The sequence below is a fragment of the Amblyraja radiata genome, chromosome 13 (assembly GCF_010909765.2).
Source record: "Amblyraja radiata isolate CabotCenter1 chromosome 13, sAmbRad1.1.pri, whole genome shotgun sequence".
In the NCBI taxonomy this organism is placed as follows: Eukaryota; Metazoa; Chordata; class Chondrichthyes; order Rajiformes; family Rajidae; genus Amblyraja; species Amblyraja radiata.
The window spans coordinates 615,906-638,104 of NC_045968.1; the positions used below are offsets into that span (position 1 = coordinate 615,906).

Consider the following 22,199-nt stretch of genomic DNA (forward strand, 5'->3'; position numbering starts at 1 on the left):
CCCATCAGGCCCTGGGATTTTTACTAACTTAATGCTCTTGAAGAACCCCAATACCCTCTCCTTCTTGATCTCAAAGTGCCCTTGCATATTAGTATTCTCTGCACTGATCTCACTGTCCTCCATATCCTTCTCCTTCTAAAACATTTGCAAAATACTTGTTTAGTGTCACGCCTACATCCTCTGACTCCATAATTTTAAATTTGAGAAATTAGGGACGGGTGATGCAGAGGTTCAACGTAGGCCTGCAAAGAGAGAGTGAGGAAAGGGAAAGCAACTAGAATAAAAAATAAGGAGCAGAGCTTTAGGTGAGCAGATGCCTACAAAGGTGCAGAGAGTTATTGGGGATGGGATGCAAGAGTGCATTGGAATGTCCACAGTTGGAAATATACGGAGTTAGAAGAAAGGTTAGAAAATGTACCTTAACAATTCTTAGGTATTATATGTTCCATTGTCAATAGTTAAATAAAAACCATAGGTCGTAATTATGATGGTTAAGGCATCTAAATAAGTGCAAAACGCTTAAATGTACATATGACAGCTGTGTATTCTCACATTATTTCCTCTTTTCCTTCACTCCTAATTTCCATAAATTCCAACAAGGTTGAACTATTTTATATAATATTCCCTGAGAATTAATTTGGTTAAACTGTTTCAGTTCTGGCTGATAATTAAAATCCCAATGATTCTTTAAAATCAGTAAATGAGTACACTGCACGGTTATATTTACCTGAGGCTTGAGGTGATGGTGTTTGCAATTCCCATATTGAGTTACTGTCAGGTACAGTCATTGATCTTGTTACAGGGGGCATCAGATTTTGCTCTGAAGATCTGAATGCAGATGAAACAATCATTTTTTTTTATAATTTTAGAAAACAGTTAACTTTGACTATTAAAAATTATGAAGACAACTTTGAGTCTAGTTAATAAAAGCAAATTGCTATACTGTGGCGACACCTGGTGGCAAGCCACGGGCACAACGACCCCACGGCTCGGGAGGGAGGCGTCTCAGTGGGAGGCGCTAGTCACGGGGTTTTTACCCGAGTGGGTATTTAAGGAATGGCAACGCCCGTGACGTTGGGATGGGAGACAGGGCTCCGCCCTTTCTCACTAGCGCACCAGCACCGATGACGGCGGTTGCTGGGACCCATCAACAGCAGGGACAAACTCCCGAGGGACGGTGAGCGGAGTACCATAAACCAACTCTGCGGAGGACAATGACAGATCCTCCTTGGGGGCCGTCCGAATCCCCTACCAGACCCAGGGTCTGCGAGACGGTGCTGGTGCGCTTGCGGGAGAGGGTGGGCGCCCTTTCTCCCATCTCAACATTGCGTCATGGGGGTGGCCCCTTCCCATGTGCCACTGCCGCTAGCGGGCTGCCCGTACATCTTTCTTCACCGTGTTTCTTTCTTCCCTTTCACGTGTTGCGGCACAGGCCTACTACATTTGATTTGGACATGGGAGGCCGGTGCAAAACTGTGTCTGTGGCTCGTTTGAAGCCGGCCCACTTGGGCCTCATCGAGCCAGTCCAGGTGGCTCAACCGCCCCGTCACAGGCGTCCGCCGTTTCAGGCTCCCGGAGATTCTTATGAACCGAGCAAGGCCCGGGGCGTGGGGACGTATCTACACTTTCTGGCCGCCTCATTCGCCGTCCTGTCCAGTTCAGTGTCTCTGGTTCTGGGGGGGGGGGGGGGGGGGGGGGGGGGGGGGGGGGGGTCATGTAGCGACACCTGGTGGCAAGCCACGGGCACAACAAACCCTTGGCTCTGGAGGGAGGCGTCTCGGTGTGGGAGGCGCTAGTCACGGGGTTTTTACCCGAGAGGGTATTTAAGGCCGTGCAACACCCGTGACCAGGGAGAAGTAGGGAGCAATACTGTAACAGAATAAAATATGCGCATTCATACAACTTGTGTTCCGCTTGTGTCCCCGCAACAGTACATACTTAAGTATGTACATATATACTGTGATACTGAATATCTAAATCCAAGGTTTAGTGATTTAACAAAAAAGGAAGAAAACCCAATGGCTGCACTGAAATCTAGTCCGACAAGCTTATTCATTTATTTAAATAAGGACAATGAGAAGTTAATGTAAGTTCACATCACCTTTCAGGATTGGTTTAATGTTGCTTTAGAATTTAAAAAAAAATTCTTATAAACCATTAAAGATCAGAAAACACCAGAAGAACAGTGCTCTAGTATCAATTTGTTAATAAATAGGTATCTTACTCATTTGCAAGTATAAGGTATTATTTTGAATTATTGGTAACATATGATTTTGATGCCATAACATAATTGCTGGCAGGACTTAATAGTTCTTTTGGAGATGACAAACCTATTTTGCTTTCAGTTAAGAATAATGATATAAGGGTGTCAACGATTACTGGGAGGAAGCAGGAGAATGGGGTTGAAAGGGAATAATAGATCAGGCATTATCGAATGGCAGAGTAGATTCGGTGGGCTGAATGGACTAATTCGGCTCCAATGTCTTACAGCATAATGATGCCACAGTAGTGGGCTTGAGTCATGCTGAAGAGCATTTTCTTCATATGCTTCCCAATTAGTCCAAACTGCTCAATGACACATAACGGTCCATCCTCCTTCAACTGCTGATCTCCTCCCTTTGAAGCGATTGATATTTTACAGGGTACAGACCATGTACCCAAGTAATCATTTTTTCAAAGGGGAAGGCTATTTATCTTCAGGAGGATCTGTATTTTAATTGAATAGTGCCAGCAGCAGTCAAGAACAAAAATTCTGTCTTGCACACCATCTCTGCAGCCCAATTAATTATAGCCAATTAAAACAGCAATCCTTCAACTCCTGAGGGGAGATAACTCACTCTAATTGTCAATGGTTCCTTTTTTCCCTCTCTAAAGTTCCCTGCTATTCTACTATGGTGACTGACTTTAAATTGAAGTGATACGCGATTGATATAAAGTGCAAAATATGAGTGAATAAAACATCACAAACATGGATAACAAGAAACTATTTGTGAGGCACTTAAAATACCTAGTTATCTGGGGCAAAAATATACCCAAATGACCTTAATCGATAATATTGCATGAAAATATTTGTCAGTACATCAGCACCGCTCCTCAATAACGTGTGCAAGAATATCACCACCCTTAAAGAAACTGAAAACCACAAGTTGTTACCTTAATTTTAAAGCTTGAAACTGTTCCAGAATGACAGCTAATTGCTGTTGCTGCTGCTGTTGTTGCTGTTGCTGTTGCTGTGATGTTATAGCTCCCACAGGTGCCTTTTGATGGTGTGCTATTGCTTGTGCATACTGCTGCCTTAAAAACATTATTTTGGGGACAATATCAATTTAAACTTAATATAACTATAGTTTATATATTTTACTATATATTTAAATCGATATATCAACAATAAATTATATATAGGTTAAATATATAACTGACTCATTTAAAAATAGTTTAACCTCTCAAATAATTGATGTCAACTATAACACTGAGGTTGAATTCACTTCATATTTTTGAAGTATGGTTTATTTTGAGACATGCAAAAAATAACATTCCAGTTATCTTTATTATCATGGATTGGACTGCAGCAATCATGTTTTATTTTCCTCCATATGTTTAAAAACTCACACCATAGTAGGAAGTGCTATGCTTTGCCCAGCTCTATGTTTCTAAAACCTTCTTTTCCTGCAAATCATTCCTATTATTGGTCATCCATTAAACTGTCCCTTGTCAATCCTATTAAATGTCAGGAAAATTTGAAGTGTTTAAAATGGGGGAAAAAAATCAAAGTAATTTAGAAATTTGGTGCTACAATTTTCAAATTAACAAATATTCATATTTCTTTCATGCATGTTAAATGAAAACAAAATTCTCAATCTAATATATTTGATCAAAACTCTAATCAAATCAAATAGTACTTTGCTTAACGAGCCACACTTTATATTTACAATAACAGAAAGTGCAGAAAACACTCAGTAAAGGCACAGAAACATAGAAAAAAAAGGTGCAGGGGTAGGCAATTCAGCCCTTCGAGCCAGCACCACCATTCAATATGATCATGGCTGATCATCTAAAATCAGTACCCCGTTCCTGCTTTTTCCCCATATCCCTTGATTCCTTCAGCCCCAAGAAGTAAATCTAACACTCTCTTGAAAACATCCAGTGAATTGGCCTCCACAACTCTCCGGGTGAAAATGTTTTTCCTCATCTCAGTCCTTATTGTCCTCAGTCCTATACCTCACCCCTTATTCTTAAACTGTGACCCCCTGGTTGTGGACTCTCCCAACATCGAGACATTTTTTCCTGCATCTAACTTGTCCAATAACTTAAGAATTTTATATGTTTCTATAAGATTCCCTCTCATCCTTCTACATTCCAGTGAATATAAGCAGTCGACCCATTCTTTCATCATATGTCAGTCCCGCCATCCTGAGAATTAACCTGGTGAACGTTCTCTGGACTCCCTCAATAGCAAGAATGTCCTTCCTCAAATTAGGAGACTAAAATTGCATACAATACTCCAGGTGCGATCTCACCAGAGCCCTGTACAACTGCAGTAGGACCTCCTTGCTCCTAAACTCAAATCATCTCGCAATGAACGCCAATATGCCATTAGCTGTCTTCACTGCCTGCTGTACTTGCGTGCCAGAGACCAGAGAATGAATGACATCTGTAGTGCTGATACCAGTACAGAGTGATGAAGGCTGTTTTTCACCATTCTCATTCCTGTTTACATCTTCTCCAAATAGAGCAACTGTGACTATGAAACAACCCTATGCTCTCTTTACCAGTAGTACCTCCGTTATAAGTAGAAAATAAGAAAGTTATTCAGCTTTGAACATGTTTTGTCATTAAATTTGATAAATGATAAATCATCTCGGTACCATATTCCACTCCTCCCCATAAAATTTATTGCAACTTAAAAATTCCCCTTAATTAAAATATTCAGCAACTTTGTTTCTACAATCTTGTGTGATTGTGAATTCTGCATATTCACTCACAAGTGAATACATTTCTCATTTTGGTTGTCTATCTCTTCCAAACAATATAGCAAGGGGAAAAAAGTATATTGCTTCCATTGTGCCTTCTCTTTTCCGAATTTCATAAATTTCATTCTGATCTCCTCTTATTTCTCATAACCAATACAAAACTAGGGGATGAATTATCTTCTCAAACCACAGTTGCACATCTCCCTAATCTGGCTGTTGAATCTTTATTGTACTCTTTTTATGGCAAGTATGTTCCTTCTTAGTTAAGGGGGCAAAATCTGTACACAACACTCCATAGAAACATAGAAAATAGGTGCAGGAGGAAGCCATTCGGCCCTTCGAGCCAGCACCGCCATTCATTGTGATCATGGCTGATCGTCCCCTATCAATAACCCGTGCCTGCCTTCTCCCCATATCCCTTGACTCCACTAGCCCCTAGAGTTCTATCTAACTCTCTCTTAAATCCATCCAGTGATTTGGCCTCCACTGCCCTCTGTGGCAGGGAATTCCATAAATTCACAACTCTCTGGGTGAAAAGGTTTTTTCTCAACTCAGTCTTAAATGACCTCCCCTTTATTCTAAGACTGTTATTCTAAGAGTCCCCTGGTTCTGGACTCGCCCAACATTAGGAACATTTTTCGTGCATCTAGCTTGTCCAGTCCTTTTATAATTTTATATGTTTCTATAAGTTCCCCCCTCATCCTTCTAAACTCAGTGAATACAAGCCTAGTCTTTTCAATCTTTCCTCATACGACAGTCCCACCATCCCAGGGATCAATCTTGTGAACCTACGCTGCACTGCCTCAATCAGAAGGATGTCCTTACTCAAATTAGGAGACCAAAACTGTACACAATACTCCAGATGTGGTCTCACCAGAGCCCTATACAACTGCAGAAGAACCTCTTTACTCCTATACTGAAATCCTCTTGTTATGAAGGCCAACATTCCATTAGCTTTTTTCACTGCCTGCTGTACCTGCACGCCAACTTTCAGTGGCAGTGCAAGGACACCCAGGTCTCGCTGTATCTCCCCCTTACCTAACCTAACCCCATGTGTAACTCCAAATGTGATCTCACCAAGACTCTTTTATAATAAAAGGCTCTTTTATAATAACATATAATAACATCAGAATTTTCACATCAAATTATGTTAAGCTAACCTGTCTGTATTTACCTGTTTAGCCTCTCCTATTTTAAAATAGGTTACAATGGCTATCCTCCAATCTGCAGCAACCTTTCTATAATATATAGAATACTTGAAAGGGATTCTATTTGCACAGTACTCTGGAATTTAACGTACTCTGGAATTTAAATTATTAGACTGGGGATTTCTTAGGTTTTCAACCATTGATTTCCCCAGCATTATTTTCTTATTAATACTAGTTTCCTTTAGTTCCTCACCTTCATTAGGCTCTTGGTTCCCTAATATTTCAGGAATGTTACTTGTCCTCTTCTGTGAAGACAGAACCAAAGTATTTGTTTAATTGCCCTGCCAGTTCCCGCTTCCCAATTATAAATTTTGAGCTCTGACTGACTGGAGCTTACCTACACTTGATTTCACTAATTGTTTTTTTTTAACGTATTTGTAGAAGCCTTTACATTCCACTTTAATATTCCTTGCAAGGTTTTTCCCAAAATCTTTTTCGTCCCTAAATCTATTTTTTTACTTTGATGTATATAAACTGCTCCCAATTTTCTAGTTTGCTACAATGTCTGGCAAGTTTTATGAGTGTGAATCAGAAATTAGCCTTTGTTTGTTAGCCATGGTTGGGTTCTTTTTCCTTTTGTATTTCCATGCCAGGCAGGAACGTATAATTGAAGCACTTCCTGCATTAATTCCATAAATATTAGTAATTGACATTCACTATCATGCCTTACTATTCCTCCAGAAATAGTAAGCGATTCCTGCTCCACTATTCAACAAATTATGTCATAACTTTAACTCAACAATTCATTTGTCTTTTCTCCATATTATTTTGCCTTTTCATCCTTTATTATATAAATCTAGTTATTTTGTTACAAATGCAGGCAATGACAAAAACCCTCAGGGCACCAGGGTAGAGATTTCCAAACTTTCACCATACTTTATGAAAATGTTTTTCCTCAATTTAGTTATAATTGGCTTAAACTATATTTTGCAATTGTGACTCCTGGTTCAAGATTCACTTAGCCAATTGAACTATCGCCTCTGCATCAAAGCTGTCAGCACTCAAAGTTTTGTAGATTATCTTTCATTCTTCCGTTCAATCTCAGGAACCTGATGAATATTTGCACCATCCTTTCTATTGTAAGCATACCAATGTTTTGGTAAGGGAGCTGAAAAGAGTCATACAGTCTGGAAACAGCCATTCAGCCCAATTTGCCGACCAACATTCCCCATCTACTCTAGTCCCATCTGCCTGTTTTTGACCCGGATCCCAATAAACCTATTCTATCCAATATTATTATTATACACAATTATCTAGTCTGGTCTTATCAAGTCATTGTGTAATAGTAAGACTTTAGTTTTGTACTCAAATAATCTTGCTTTCAATGAAGTACAAGAAAAGCCAGGTCCCTTTGAAAGTCGACATTTCCCACTCTCTCACCATTTGTAAAACACTTACATTTCATTATTTCTACCAATGACACCCATTAGTCCACATCATACACCACCTGCCATATTGTTACCAACTCACATAGTTTGCCAATATCCTCTCGAAACATTAAAACACAGTGCATGGAACAGTCCCTTCAGCCCACAATGTCTGTGCTGACAATGATGCCAATTTAAACTAATCTAATCTGCTCATGGTCCATATTCCATGCCCATTCTTGTGCCTGGCTAAATGCTTCTAAACATTGCTATTGTATCTTCTCCCACAGTCAATACATTCCAGGAACCTTCACGCTCAGTCTGACAAGGATCTCACAGTTGCTAACCATTTAAACTACCCATCCCATATTGACCCGCCTATCCTAGGTCTCCTCCAGTGAAGCCACACACAAGCTGAATGGACAGCACATCATATTATGCTTGGGTAGCTTACAACACAATGGTATGAAAATGGAATTCTCCAATTTGAGGTAACTAACCATTCCCCCTCCCCACCCAACCTTCTACCTCCCCCCACCCAAAAAAAACCCTGGACTTACTCCCATTTCTCCCCTCCCCCTCCAATCCTTCCACTGGCTTCATCATTTACAACTCTTCAATCCTGTCACATCTTTTGTCTTTTCCTCTCTTGCCTTTGTCCAACCCCCACCCCCGAATCCACCTATCACTTGCCAGGCTTTGTCCTGCCCCATCTCTCTTCCAGCTTTCATCCCCCTACCACAATCAATCTGAAAAAGGGTCCCATCCCAGCTCCGAGAGATGCTGTCTGACCTATTGAGTTACTCCAGCATTTTTGTCTTTTTCTTTAACCACAATTTTTTATGTTGTCTGTAACTTAATCAGACCACCGATATGTTTGTGCAAATCGTTTAGATTAGATATCACGAACAACAGAGGATCCTGCTCAACACCTCTGGTCACAAACCTCCAGTCAGAGTAACGCCACTCCACCACTACCCTGTGTTCTATGGCCAAGCCAATCTACCAAATCAGTAGATCCCATTGCCTTTGTCTTCTGATTAGCCTACCATGGAGAACCCTTTGAATGCTTAAATCAAGTCCATGTAATCAACAGCCACTGCCCTTCCCTCATTAATAATCTTGATCACCTCCTCAAAAAACTCAATCAAGTTTTTAAGATACGACCTCCTCCCCACACAAAGTCATGCTGACCATCCCAATATTCATTCTTCTCCAAATGTGTGTAAATCCTATCCCTAAGAATCTTCAGAAATAATTTCTAAACCATTGTAGTATGTTTATCACTACTCACATTCCCACTCAGTTTCACGTCATCAACAAACTTGGAAATATGACATTTAGTTTACTCAGCCAAACATCAATCTCAGGGTATTCCTAGCCGCAGCTAGCCAACCTGCAAAGGGCTCATTTTTTTCTAATCACTTTTCTATCTGTTGACCAACTCCCAATCCACACGAGTATATTACCCCCAATTCCACATGTTCCATTCTTGTTCATCTCATCCAAGTTTAAAATATTTCTGCAATAGCTCTCTGCAATGGCTCACTACTTTTAGTAAATCCATGCCAAGTTTCAGCAGATTATCAATGCATAAGTATATGTAATCAATATGTATCAATGCATAAGTATATGCAATCAAGTATTCTGATAACTACCTGGTCATGAGCTGTGCCTGCAGAAACTGCTGATACTGAATCTGCTGCATCTGGTACAAGTTCAAAGTAGCCAGTTCCTGTTGCCTCTTCAGTCTTTCCTGGTCCAAATCACCCTGGAAGCAAGATTAAGTCACAATAAAAATAGGTTAGTACTCAAGAAAGCCACAAAATAAATGAGCTGAAACACCAACATAAAATTAATTTTGGGAAATTCTGTTATCAAATCCACCGTACATTGCTTACACTAACAGCACTAACAAAGCATTTCTGGGAACATTGTGAAAAAGTAAACCAACTATATGCCATTCTACTCCATCCAAAAGACACATATCCCCGACCCTTGGAGTACCTGAATAATTACTGGATCTATTTCGATAATAGATGACTCAATCTATTTATTTCACAAATCAATGAATGATGCTGTGCACCAAGGTCTACAACTGAATCTGAACTGAAGGCCAATTTCCCACTGTATATAAGAGCAAAGCCAGGTTAACTTTCTACATATATTTCTTCATTGTTTCATGTTTCAACAATGCAACTCACACCTTAAAAATAAAATAGATTAAAATGGAGTTAATTAATTATCTTAGACTTCAATATCTCTGAATTCTTGACAAACAATGTATGACTCCCTTGAGGAAACTAACAAGAGTTTGTTGCAGCATAATTTCATGGAGAGTGTATTGTAGCATAATTAATTCCAGGGATTACATTTTATTGACAAAAATCAAGACAAAATCCTCCTGTTCATGTTGTATCTGACGCTCTGCCCTAAAATTACTGCCTTGGGTCTCCTCCTGCATTTACCCGGGCCACATATAGTGAGCAACTCTGCTTATACTCTATAGTCAGTGAGGTGTAGAAAGACAATAAACTTCATGTAGACCTCACCATTATACTGCTAGAATCCCTCTGTCAGATCACACCTGATAAGTCAAAATATGTGAGATCTTCATTCACGCACAGAGGCAAAGGAAAGTATGCTCTCTAAACATAACAAATCCAGCTCTCCAAGTCAATGCCAGCACATGCCCTATATGCCAGATATCAGCTATTTTCCAAATCTTTCAGGGGTATTTAAAAGTCTTGCTCCAGAGATGTTCTTTTCCCATTCTGTTCAGCATTAAAGGGAACAATGGGATGTATTCAAGAGAGTTGGATATAGCTCTTAGGGCTAACGGAATCAAGGGATATGGTGAGAAAGCAGGAACGGGGTACTGATTCTGGATGATCAACCATGATCATATTGAATGGCATTTGAACATTTTCTATGTTTCTAAAATCATGCCTTTGAACGAGGGAAATAACTTAGTGTGAAAGCAGATCCATACAAATATAAATAAATAAACTGGAACAGAATCAAATGTGGTTGGATCTGCACAACTGAATTAATATAGCAAACAAGGCAATTGGAACATTCACCCATTTCTCGTTATGACATAATCTTATTACCAGCAATGGAGGAGGAGCGGGTCCTGGAGCAAAAGGCACTCGACCCCACATCTTAATAACTTCACCCAATGGCTGGAAACCCTCATCGCAGCCTCTCTTTACAAGTAATGACATTGTGAAGTAGCCTGCCTGGAACCATTCTGCCATCTCTTGATTAGTGAAAGGCCCTAAAGAAGAGAAACATTAATGTAATTTAAATAAACAATTTAGAGCAGTCAGTACATTGGGATTTCACATCGAACAATTTCCGTTTCAGCCCTGCAATATTATGCACTGACAGGCTACCACGCTTTCTTTCCCTTCTTTTTCAATTACCATGATACCAGAATATAAAGCTAATTTGTGAAGTTGGAGGTTAACCAAATTTTATGGCTCATAACTTGATCAATTATGAAACTACAATTTCTTAAGATCAGACTAATTATTCAAAATTTAAAACAATATATCTTCCGATAACAGACTGCCAAGAGATGTGAAGAGAGATTCAGTAACAGATTGGTTAACATGTTGTAAAGTTTTCATTTGGGAAATGAAATGGCATTCTGGATTTTATTGAAAGAGGGTTGGAGTTTAGAAATAAGGAAGAATTAGATAACGCATTGGCAAGGACATATCTGAGGTTCTGTGCATAGTTTTTGCCCCCTCATTTACGAAAGAAATATCAGCATTGGAGGCATTCCAAAAGCGATTCACTTGGCTAATTGATAGGATGAGAGAGAGGACTGTTATATCCCAAGTAGCTAAAGAAGTTGGATTTAGGATCTGAGTTTGAAAATTGATGAGTGGTCCTACTGAAACATGTAAGCTGCATGGGGGGATGGAGAGGGTAGATGCTGAGATGTTTCCATAGGTGCGAGAGTGTTAAACATGGGAACAATATTACAAGGTAAGGGACTAGTTATTTAAAAGTAAGGTGAATAAGAAATTTATTTTCACACAGGGCAAATCTCCGATATTTGGGGCTCAGATGGTTATGGAAGCTGGATTACTGGTTTACTGGTCTATTTGGGAGGGGGGAGGGGGGGGGAGGGGAGAGAGGGAGAGGGGGAAAGAGAGGGGGAGAGAGGGGGGGAGAGAGAGAGAGAGAGAGACACACACACATGAGGGAGGGGGGATGCAATACAGAGAAAGAGGTGCTGCTTGTTTGTTTAAACTATCAAAAAAGAATTAAGATCATATTTTATTTCAAATACTTATATCCAAAATTCATGAAATTGGAAATAACCTTAATTTTCACATTGTAACTAAGGGATAGCTTTCATCAAATTACTATTTTTTGCTCAACGCAAGGTTTCCGAGGTTATAAATTAAAGAATGACCAACAATAGATTGTTTTAAAGAAAAATAAAACTTTCATTTGTAAAACACTGTGTACCTCTCCCCGTATATATTTAACAGTTGGTATACTTCAGGATTTTTGATCCAGAATATTTTTTTCTCTCCATTTGTTTGAGCTGTAAGTAACCATTGTGGGGCACTGGACATAACATAGAAACATAGAAAATAGGTGGAGTAGGCCATTCGGCCCTTCGAGCCTGCACCGCCATTCAATATGATCATGGCTGATCATCCAACTCAGTATCCTGTACCTGCCTTCTCTCCATACCCCCTGATCCGTTTAGCCACAAGGGCCACATCTAACTCCCTCTTAAATATAGCCAATGATCTGGCCTCGCTTACCTTCTGTGGCAGAGAATTCCAGATTCACCACTCTCTGTGTGAAAAATGTTTTTCTCATCTCGGCCCTAAAAGATTTCCCCCTTATCCTTAAACTGTGACCCCTTGTTCTGGACCTCCCCAACATCGGGAACAATCTTTCTGCATCTAGCCTGTCCAACCCCTTAAGAATTTTGTAAGTTTCTATAAGATCCCCCCTCAATCTTCTAAACTCTAGCGAGTACAAGCCAAATCTATCCAGTCTTTCTTCATATGAAAGTCCTGACATCCCAGGAATCAGTCTGGTGAACCTTCTCTGTACTCCCTCTATGGCAAGAATGTCTTTCCTCAGATTAGGAGACCAAACCTGTACGCAATACTCCAGGTGTGGTCTCACCAAGACCCTGTACAACTGCAGTAGAACCTACCTGCTCCTATACTCAAATCCTTTTGCGATGAATGCTAACATACCATTCACTTTCTTCACTGCCTGCTGCACCTACATGCCTACTTTCAATGACTGGTGTACCATGACACCCAGGTCTCGTTGCATCTCCCCTTTTCCTAATCGGCCACCATTCAGATAACAGATAACATCTATTTTTAACTGCAACAAGTAATTTGAAATGTACTGGCTGGCATTTCTAAATGCTTTCCAACACGTGGGGTTTACAAGACAAGATAATTACACTTTTTAAACCTCTGTGATCTTTTAACATATACCTTGTATTTCTCCTTGAGGATCTTTATAAAACCACTTCATAGCAGCATCATGAGACAGTGGTAAAGTAGCAGCTTTAGTCCTTTGCTCCTGAATTTGTGTTGAACGTCTATCATCATCTATGGCATTATCTTGCAAAGAAGCTACCATCTTCTCTGCTTCCTGAATAGGAAAGACATTGTTCTCATTAAGTAAAAGTGATTGTATACAAGATGCAATTCAGTTACGTAACCCTAAATTGATATAACTATTTCTATTTCCTCATATTTGGACTGCCCGAACTATAATTACCAAATCTTTCATTAACATAATTTTCCTTCCATTGATTCAGTCTATAGAAAGATTCCAATCAGAAACATTGCCTAACCATGTTCTCGAGAGATGCCGCATGACTCGCTGTGTTACATCAGGACTTATCTTCGTTTAGAATGACCAGTGAGCCTTTTGGCAACCATTGAATAGTGGGGTAGTGCTGGATCAGATTAACAATATTACCAAGGTAATATAATGCGCAAAAGCTCTTTTTTTCCCCACAGTGTGATATTGGGAAACTTAGATGTTCAAATGGATTAGAATAACCTCATAAACAAGTTACTGAAAGCTAACATGCAAGTCCAGCAGGTAATATTTGCCTAAAAGAATAAAAATTACATAGTGCCTTGGCAAGACAACAACTGAAGAGAAGTGTGCAAGTTTGCACTCCTTACCTAATAAAGGTTTGTTTGCTACAGAAGTGCAGTTAAGATTCACCTGACATGTTTCTAGAATGATGGATATGTCACAAAGAGACACTGAGTAGACAAAGAGACACTGAGAAGACATTGAGTAGTCACAACCCGAAACGCCACCAATGCCTGAGTTACGCCAGCATTTTGTATCTATCACTGATCGACAAGGTCTCTATTTTCTTGAGTTCTGAACAAAAGATGACATCAGTACAAAGTTTTATGAGGGCTCGACAGGTTAAATACGAGGGAGGATGTTTTGCCTGGCTAAGAAGTTTAGAAGTAGAGATCATGTTCTGAAAGGAGCCAGGCATTTGGGACTAAAACAAACAGAAATTTCTTCAGAAGGGCTGGAGGCTTAGTAATTCACTACCTTTATAAACACAATATATCATGGGTTTGGCTGTCAAAGCAATCGAGGAAAATGGGAATAGGGCTGGAAAATGGTATCAAAGGTAGAAAACCATGATCTTGCTAAATGGCAAATGACATGGATAGAGAAGTGGTTGGCAGACAGGAAACAAAGAGTAGGGATTAACAGGTCCCTTTCAGAATGGCAGGCAGTGACTAGTGGGGTACCACAAGGCTCTGTGCTGGGACCGCAGCTATTTACAATATACATCAATGATTTGGATGAAGGGATTCAAAGTAACATTAGCAAATTTGCAGATGACACAAAGCTGGGTGGCAGTGTGAACTGTGGGGAGGATGCTATGAGAATGCAGGGTGACTTGGACAGGTTGGGGGAGTGGGTAGATTCATGGCAGATGAAGATTAATGCAGATAAATGTGAGGTTATCCACTTTGGTAGCAAAAACAGGAAGGCAGATTACTATCTAAATGACGTCAAGTTGGGAAAAGGGGAGTACAACGGGATCTGGGGGTCCTTGTACATCAGTCTATGAAAGTAAGCATGCAGGAACAGCAGGCAGTGAAGAAAGCGAATGGCATGTTGGCCTTTATAACAAGAGGAATTGAATATAGGAGCAAAGAGGTCCTTCTGCAGTTGCACAGAGCCCTAGTGAGACCACACCTGGAGTATTCTGTGCAGTTTTGGTCCCCTAATTTGAGGAAGGACATTCTTGCTATTGAGGGAGTGCAGCATATGTTTACAAGGATAATTCCCGGGATGGCGGGACTGTCATATGCTGAAAGAATGGAGCAGCTGGGCTTGTACACTCTGGAGTTTAGAAGGTGAGAGGGATCTCATTGAAACATATAAGATTGTTAAGGGCTTGGACACGCTCGAGGCAGGAAACATGTTCCCGATGTTGGGGGAGTCCAGAACCAGGGGCCACAGTTTAAGAATAAGGAGTAAGCCATTTAGAACGGAGAGGATGAAAAACATTTTCTCACATAGAGAGTGGTGAGGGCGGTGGAGGCAGGTTCTCTGGATGCTTTCAAGAGAGAGCTAGATAGGGCTCTTAAAAATAGCGGAATCTGGGGATATGGGGAGAAGGCAGGAACGAGGAACTGATTGGGGATGATCAGCCATGACGGTGCTGGCTCGAAGGGCCAAATGGCCTACTCCTGCACCTATTGTCAATTGTCTGTTGGCAGGCTTGAGGGATTCACTGGACTACTCCTGCTCATATTTCTCATGTTATGTGTGCCAATGATTTTGCACATGGAAATAAGCAACTTTTCATTTACAAAATGGAAAATATAATAAAGAGAGAATCAAATTTTAACATAGATTTTCATGTGATTATGGGAAGAGGGTAAATAATTCTGATTTATTGTCCCCAATATCAAGTACCTGCTCAAGATGTTTAAGCCCTTCATCATCATCATTGTCATGAGGTATGCTCCGGTTTGCAAGGGTTGGAGTTGTAGATGAGGAAGACATTGAAGATATTTCAGCAGCAGTATGAGAGCCATTACTAGGCAGAGTTGGACATTTTGGGTTTGAAGAGTGTGATAGGTCCGTCACTAGAACATAAATGTAAACAAGACGCAGATTAAATTATGCAACCCCTCAAAACCAATATACAGTGCCCTCCATAATGGTTGGGACAAAGACCAATCGTTTATTTATTTGCCTCTGTACTCCACAATTTGAGATTTGAAATAGAAAATAATCACATGTGGTTAAAGTGCACGTTGTCAGATTTTATTAAAGACCATTTTTATACATTTGGTTTCACCATGTAGAAATTACAGCTGTGTTTATACATAGTCCCCCCATTTCAGGGCACCATAATGTGATACCTACTTCCTCTGGGCTCAATTTTAAGAAGGCATGGCATCTCCTTTCACTTTTATGCAGATGATAGCCAGTTATATATGCCACTCAGGAAAGAAGACGACTATTCTCTAAAATCACTTCTGTCTTGTCTTGAGGACATTAAGTCCTGGATGGCCTTAAACTTTCTGGGACTTAATGAAGAGAAGACAGAGGTGATTTTGTTTGGCCCCAATGGCTGCCGTGAACCTCCCTTTGTTGACTTGGGTCCACTGGCATTGTCTGTAAAGCCAACCGTTTTGAACCTGGGTTTTAGGATGGACGATGATTTTAAACTAGATAAACAAATAGGCGCGGTGGTTAAGTCCAGCTTCTTTCACCTAAGGAAGCTGGCAAAGGTGAAGCCCATTCTCGAGCGGCAGCATTTTGAAACAGTAATCCATGCCTTTATTACATCTAGGCTGGATTACTGTAACTCTACTCTGGAGTCGCACGAGCTTCATTGGCTCGTCTCCAGCTTGTTCAAAATGCTGCCGCTCGCCTTTTGACCGGAACTCGAAAGAGGGAGCACATTACGCCAATTTTGGCCTCCCTTCACTGGCTCCCAGTGCACGTTCGAGTTCATTTCGAAATTCTTTTATTTGTTTTTAAATCGTTGAATGGGCTCGCCCCGCCTTACCTCTCTGAGCTGCTCCACCAATATGCTCCTGCCCGGTGCCTCAGGTCAGCTGATCAGCTGCTCCTTGAGGTACCAAGGTCTAAGCGGAAGCTCAGAGGGGATAGAGCCTTTTCTGTTGCTGCTCCGGCACTCTGGAACACCTTGCCGCTGCACATCAGACAGGCCCCCTCACTGTCCATCTTCAAATCCTCCCTAAAAACACATTTTTATTCTTTGGCTTTCGACACTGGCTGAGGCATTGCTCCTGTTCTTAGTGCTTTTAATGTCTTTTAATTTTTAGTGTGTTTTTTATAGTCCTTCGTTTTACGGTTTTTTAATGGTTTTTAATTGTTTGTAATAGCTTTTTGTCCATGAGTTCTCATGTACAGCACTTTGTGGCAACTGCAGTTGTTTAAAGTGCTTTATAAATAAAGTTATTATTATTATTATTATTATAATGTTTGAGACACATGGCTTCACGGACGTTTGTAATTGCTCAAGTGTGTTTAATTGCCTCCTTAATACAGGTATAAGAGGGCTCTCAGTACCTAGTCTTTCCTCCAGTCTTTCAACCACCTTTGGAAACTTTTATAGCTGTTTATCAACATGAGGACCAAAGTTGTGTCAATGAAAGTCAAAGAAGCCTTTATGAGACTGAGAAACAAGAATAAAGCTGTTATAGAGACATCAGCCAAACCATAGGCTTACCAAAATCAATTGTCCACAGAAGACTTCATGAACAGAAATACAGAGGCTACACTGTAAGATACAAACCACTGGTTAGCTGCAAAAATAGGATGGACAGGTTACAGTTTGCCAAGAAGTACTTAAAAGAGTAACGACAGTTCTGGAAAAGGGTCTTGGGGACAGATGAGACGAAAATTAACTTACATCAGAGTGATGGCAAGAGCAAATTATGCATGAGAGAAAGAACTGCCCAAGATCCAAAGCATACCACCTCATCTGTGAAACACGGTGGTGGAGGTGTTGTGGCCTGGGCATGTATGGCTGCTGAAGGTACTGGCTCACTTATCTTCATTGATGATACAACTGCTGATGGTAGTAGCATAACGAATTCTGATGTGTGTAGACACATCTTATCTGCTCAAGTTCAAACAAATGCCTCAGAACTCATTGACCGGCAGTTCTTTCTACAGCAAGACAATGATCCCAAACATACTGCTAAAGCAACAAAGGAGTTTTTCAAAGCTAAAAAATTGTCAATTCTTGAGTGGCCAAGTCAATCACCCGATTTGAACCCAATTGAGCATGCCTATAATATGCTGAAGAGAAAACTGAAGGGTACTAGCCCTCAAAACAAGCATACGCTAAAGATGGCTACAGTACAGGCCCGGCAGATCACCAGAGAAGACACCCATCAACTGGTGATGTCCCTGAATCACAGACTTCAAGCAGTCTCCAAAGCCTTGCCTTTTTCTTCGTTATTTATCTAATTCCCTTTTGAAGTTCCATCATTCTTTCAGCAAGTGTGTTTCAGGGTTTTGTGCAAGACAATTCTCATCTCATGTCTTGCATTTTTTGCCATTTGGATTAAATTAGATTTATGCTGTTGTAAAAAAAGATTATTTTCAAGGTTTCAATACGACTTGCTATTATATTGGGCCTACAGGTATGCCAATGAATGGGAAATTATATTAAAAAATGCTTTTCTCCATTAGGCAAAACAAAAAGTAAGTATTAAATTAGAAAGTTTACTTTCATTTTAATTGTTACATGATATCCCGTATGTTAAACACAACCAATAACATTCAGCTATCCAAAGGCTGATTATCAAAGAACAAGATGCTGGAGTTTTATTCATTTTTTACAACAATAATCAAGTGCTCACTCATGAACAAAAGAAACAATTGTGAGAAATTATGCCAGAATGTGTCCTTTTGAAAAAAGTGTCTGTTCTAAAACATTATTCATCATTAATTCCACAAATTCTCATGCTGCTCAATGCATAAGAAATCATTCACAATTCTGAATAGTCTGAATCCAATCAGGCCAGCTGATTTGTTGTTTAAAACTAGATATGAAAAAAAATGAAAGGGATCTAGGATGGAGTGGCAAAGAAGGCGTATGAAAAGGAATTCTTGTCCTTAAGTAGCTATCATCTGACTGCAAAGAGTTAGGCGTTATGGCAATAGCATGGAATAGATAAATGAGATGAAAAGGTAACGCAAAAATATTGGACATGGAAGATAATGTGAAGAATCTGATGAAATGCATACAAAAATACTCTTATGTCAAACTGTTTCATGACGGCACATGTGGAAGTAAAATCTCAGTATCAATCATAAATCTATTTCATACAGAACTAAAAAAATATCCATGGCATTTATTAATTTGAAAAATACATCCCAGGTTTCTAATAAAAAATTAAATGACACCATGAATGATAGATAGTTTATGTTTATGATGAGTAGGAAAGAACAACATCCTTCCTGGTATGTGTAGGAAGGAACATCAGAGATAGTCTGCAAAATAACATTCCTTTCCTGACATGTCAGGATTCCATTGTAGTACTTTGGCGTCACAAGTAGCTCTTGAAATACAGAATGCTACTCACATATTTATGTTGTTGGGGAAGTCCAGAACTAGGAGTCACAGTTTAAGGATAAGAGGGAAGTCTTTTAGGACCGAGATGAGAAAATCATTTTTTACAGAGAGTGGTGAATCTGTGGATTTCTCTGGCACAGAAGGTAGTTGAGGCCAGTTCATTGGCTATATTTAAGAGGGAGTTAGATGTGGCCCTTGTGGCTAAAGGGATCAGGGGGTATCGAGAGAAGGCAGGGATGGGATACTGAGTTGGATGATCAGCCATGATCATATTGAATAGCGGTGCAGGCTGGAAGGGCCGAATGGCCTACTCCTGCACCTATTTTCTATGTTTTTATGTTTCTATAAAGAGAGAGAAAAAGGTCATTTCATTTGTACGTCGTCTCTTTTATTCCAATTTCTATAGGGACAAAATGCTCAGATGGACACAATTTAGGTGCTTTCTAATGGCCTATGTATTTCAGATACATTCATACCTTCACTGGTAGATCTGCTCTGTTGTGGATCCTCACTCTTTCCTGGTTTGTGTTCTTCCTTTTGGGGTGAGCTGGAAGCCTTCGGTATCTGTGGTACCAAAGGAGGAGTGGGCGAAGTTGCAGAGGGAATGTCTTTGGACTCTTCCATTTTGTATGTTTCTGTAATATCATAAATAATGACTAATCCAGGGCTCTTCATTCAACAGTAAACAGTTTCAATTCAGCAAGACGTTTCAGAAACATGGTTCTGCTTACAAATTACACTTTCCTGCACCAGGAACACTGCAGAGATAATTTACACACAACCTTCAAATATCACTACACTTTTATGCAGCTTTTGAGAGTCCAATAGGTCAAGAGACACAGATGAACTTCTATTACTGGGAGAAATGAATATTGTTTAGTCAGAATTCTCCACCTTTCAGTATAATTTGAGATCAACATCAACAATTTCTCAGGATTTCAAAGCTCCTTTGACATACAGATATGGAAAATCTGTGTTTTAATACAGTCTGGGTCAAGTTGTCTTTTGTTGAACAAAATGGCATGAAAAAAAATCTCCTCTACACACTAGAAAGCCCTGCAAGAAGTATACATGTAGTTTTTGTTATTGGGTTAAATCAGCTTAATTGCTCTGGCCACCTTTGAAAATATCTTCATAGCAAGATATAGAAAGCATTATCTTTGACAAGGGAGTAAAAGGAGAATGGGTATAATAGAAACACATGAAAAATTAAAAAATCGTTTGGGTCACACCTATTCATTCTGTACCTAAAATTATTAGTCAGCTTAGTTAAAGATTTCGAGGAGCCCCAAGAGATTGCGGATGCTGGAATCTTGAGCAAAAAAAAAACTCAACAGATCAGGCAGCATTTGTGAGGAGAAATGAAGACAACATTTTGGGTTGGGATCTTTCTTCAGTTTGAAGAAGGGTCCTAACTTGAGCGTCGTCTGTCAGTTTCCTTCCACATATGCTACCTGGCCTGTTGCCTTCCTGCAGCACTTTGTTTATTTTGCTAAAGATTCAACTACTCCAGCTAAAAAATGTAAGATATACTTGGTCAAAAGTACATCAGTTTCTATTTAGTTAGATTTGCATTTATAATGTTAAATTCTTTTGGAAGAATAACAATTGATAATGTACCTTCGTTACTCCCATTTTTGGTGTTCTTGTCAGGTTCCTTAGCTTCTTTTTGACTTTCCTCTGAGTTTGATCTTTCTTCCCCATCCTCTATCTGCTTAAAATCTAATTCCTGTTCCTCTGGAATAGGTTCTTTGGGAGTCTTCTACATAGTGGTAAAAATAAGACATAGAATATATAGTTAAAAACTTCATAATAATTAAAATATTAATTAAAAATTAAGGCAATTACATTTTGACAATTATATTAATACTCTGAACATTCTCACGGTATCATTTTGATTCAGTGGCAGAACAAACATATGGGTAAAGAAGTTCAAATCTTACTTGGGAAAGTTATGCACCTACTCCAGACACAAAGCAATGCAAGATAATTTTGGATGTTGTTTTTCAGGTGAAATATTAATCAAGGGACCACCTGCTATCACAAGTGAATTAAAATTCAATAGAGAGTCAACACAAAATTATGCCCAACTTTTATCACAACTAGCAGATTCATGCAAGGCTGCAATTCTTATCAAGTGTGGAATTGCTGATCTGGAGGTCTGGGCCGCTGAGGATGTTCTCCGTCGGGGTTCGGCGTCGGGGTTCCATCGTTCCCGGCGAGAGTGCCTGAGGGCCGTGGCGGCGACTGCGGGTGCTCGGGAGGCCCCGACCATGGGTGAACATCTGAGAAGATCGGCGAGGAGGCTGGCTGGACTATGGTACCTTCCTTAACTTTGGTGCCACTGTGGGGTTATGTTGCGTCGTGGACTTTTGTGTTTGTGCTTTTAAAAAAAATATGTTTTATTTATTTATTATTTATTTTTATGTTACTTGACTGTAAGGAAAATCCATTTTGTTGTCTCTTATGAGATAATCTTCCCCATCCTCTATCTCTTATGAGATAGTCAGGAAATCCTTCAGAGGGGTGAACCCCCGAAAAGCACCTGGTCCTGATGGTATACCCGGTCGCGTTCTAAAAACCTGTGCGGACCAACTGGCGGGAGTTTTTACGGACATTTTCAACCTCTCACTTCTGAGGTCTGAGGTCCCCACCTGCTTTAAAAGGGCATCAATTATACCGGTGCCCAAGAAGAGTAAGGTGACATGCCTCAATGACTATCGACCAGTGGCACTAACGCCGGTGGTGATGAAGTGCTTTGAGAGGTTGATCATGGAGCAAATCAACTCCTACATCGACAAAAACCTGGACCCACTGCAGTTCGCATACCGCCACAACAGATCAACGGTGGATGCGATCTCGCTGGCCCTCCACTCCGCACTGGACCACTTGGACAACAAAAACTCATGTCAGGCTGTTATTCATTGATTACAGCTCGGCATTTAACACAATCATCCCCACCAAACTGGTTACCAAACTCGCAGAACTGGGTCTCTGCGCATCCCTCTGCAACTGGATCCTTGACTTCCTC

The 22,199-nt window shown here is 40.1% G+C and overlaps 1 protein-coding gene across 6 annotated transcripts in view; it reads right to left on the minus strand.

Moving 5' to 3' along the window:
* The window catches only part of gigyf2 (GRB10 interacting GYF protein 2), a 119,135-nt gene that overhangs the window by 34,746 nt on the left and 62,190 nt on the right, over positions 1-22,199 (minus strand). For 5 of the 6 annotated variants that reach the window (XM_033031040.1, XM_033031046.1, XM_033031043.1 and 2 more), the window contains 8 exons: positions 20,789-20,930; positions 19,645-19,803; positions 15,520-15,692; positions 13,038-13,197; positions 10,659-10,825; positions 9,204-9,316; positions 3,154-3,294; positions 728-828 (listed from right to left, as the gene is read on the minus strand). In XM_033031040.1, coding sequence (XP_032886931.1) covers positions 728-828; positions 3,154-3,294; positions 9,204-9,316; positions 10,659-10,825; positions 13,038-13,197; positions 15,520-15,692; positions 19,645-19,803; positions 20,789-20,930 — 1,156 coding nt within the window. The remainder of the gene's footprint in view (positions 1-727; positions 829-3,153; positions 3,295-9,203; positions 9,317-10,658; positions 10,826-13,037; positions 13,198-15,519; positions 15,693-19,644; positions 19,804-20,788; positions 20,931-22,199) is intronic. The other variant, XM_033031045.1, reaches the window with a different exon arrangement.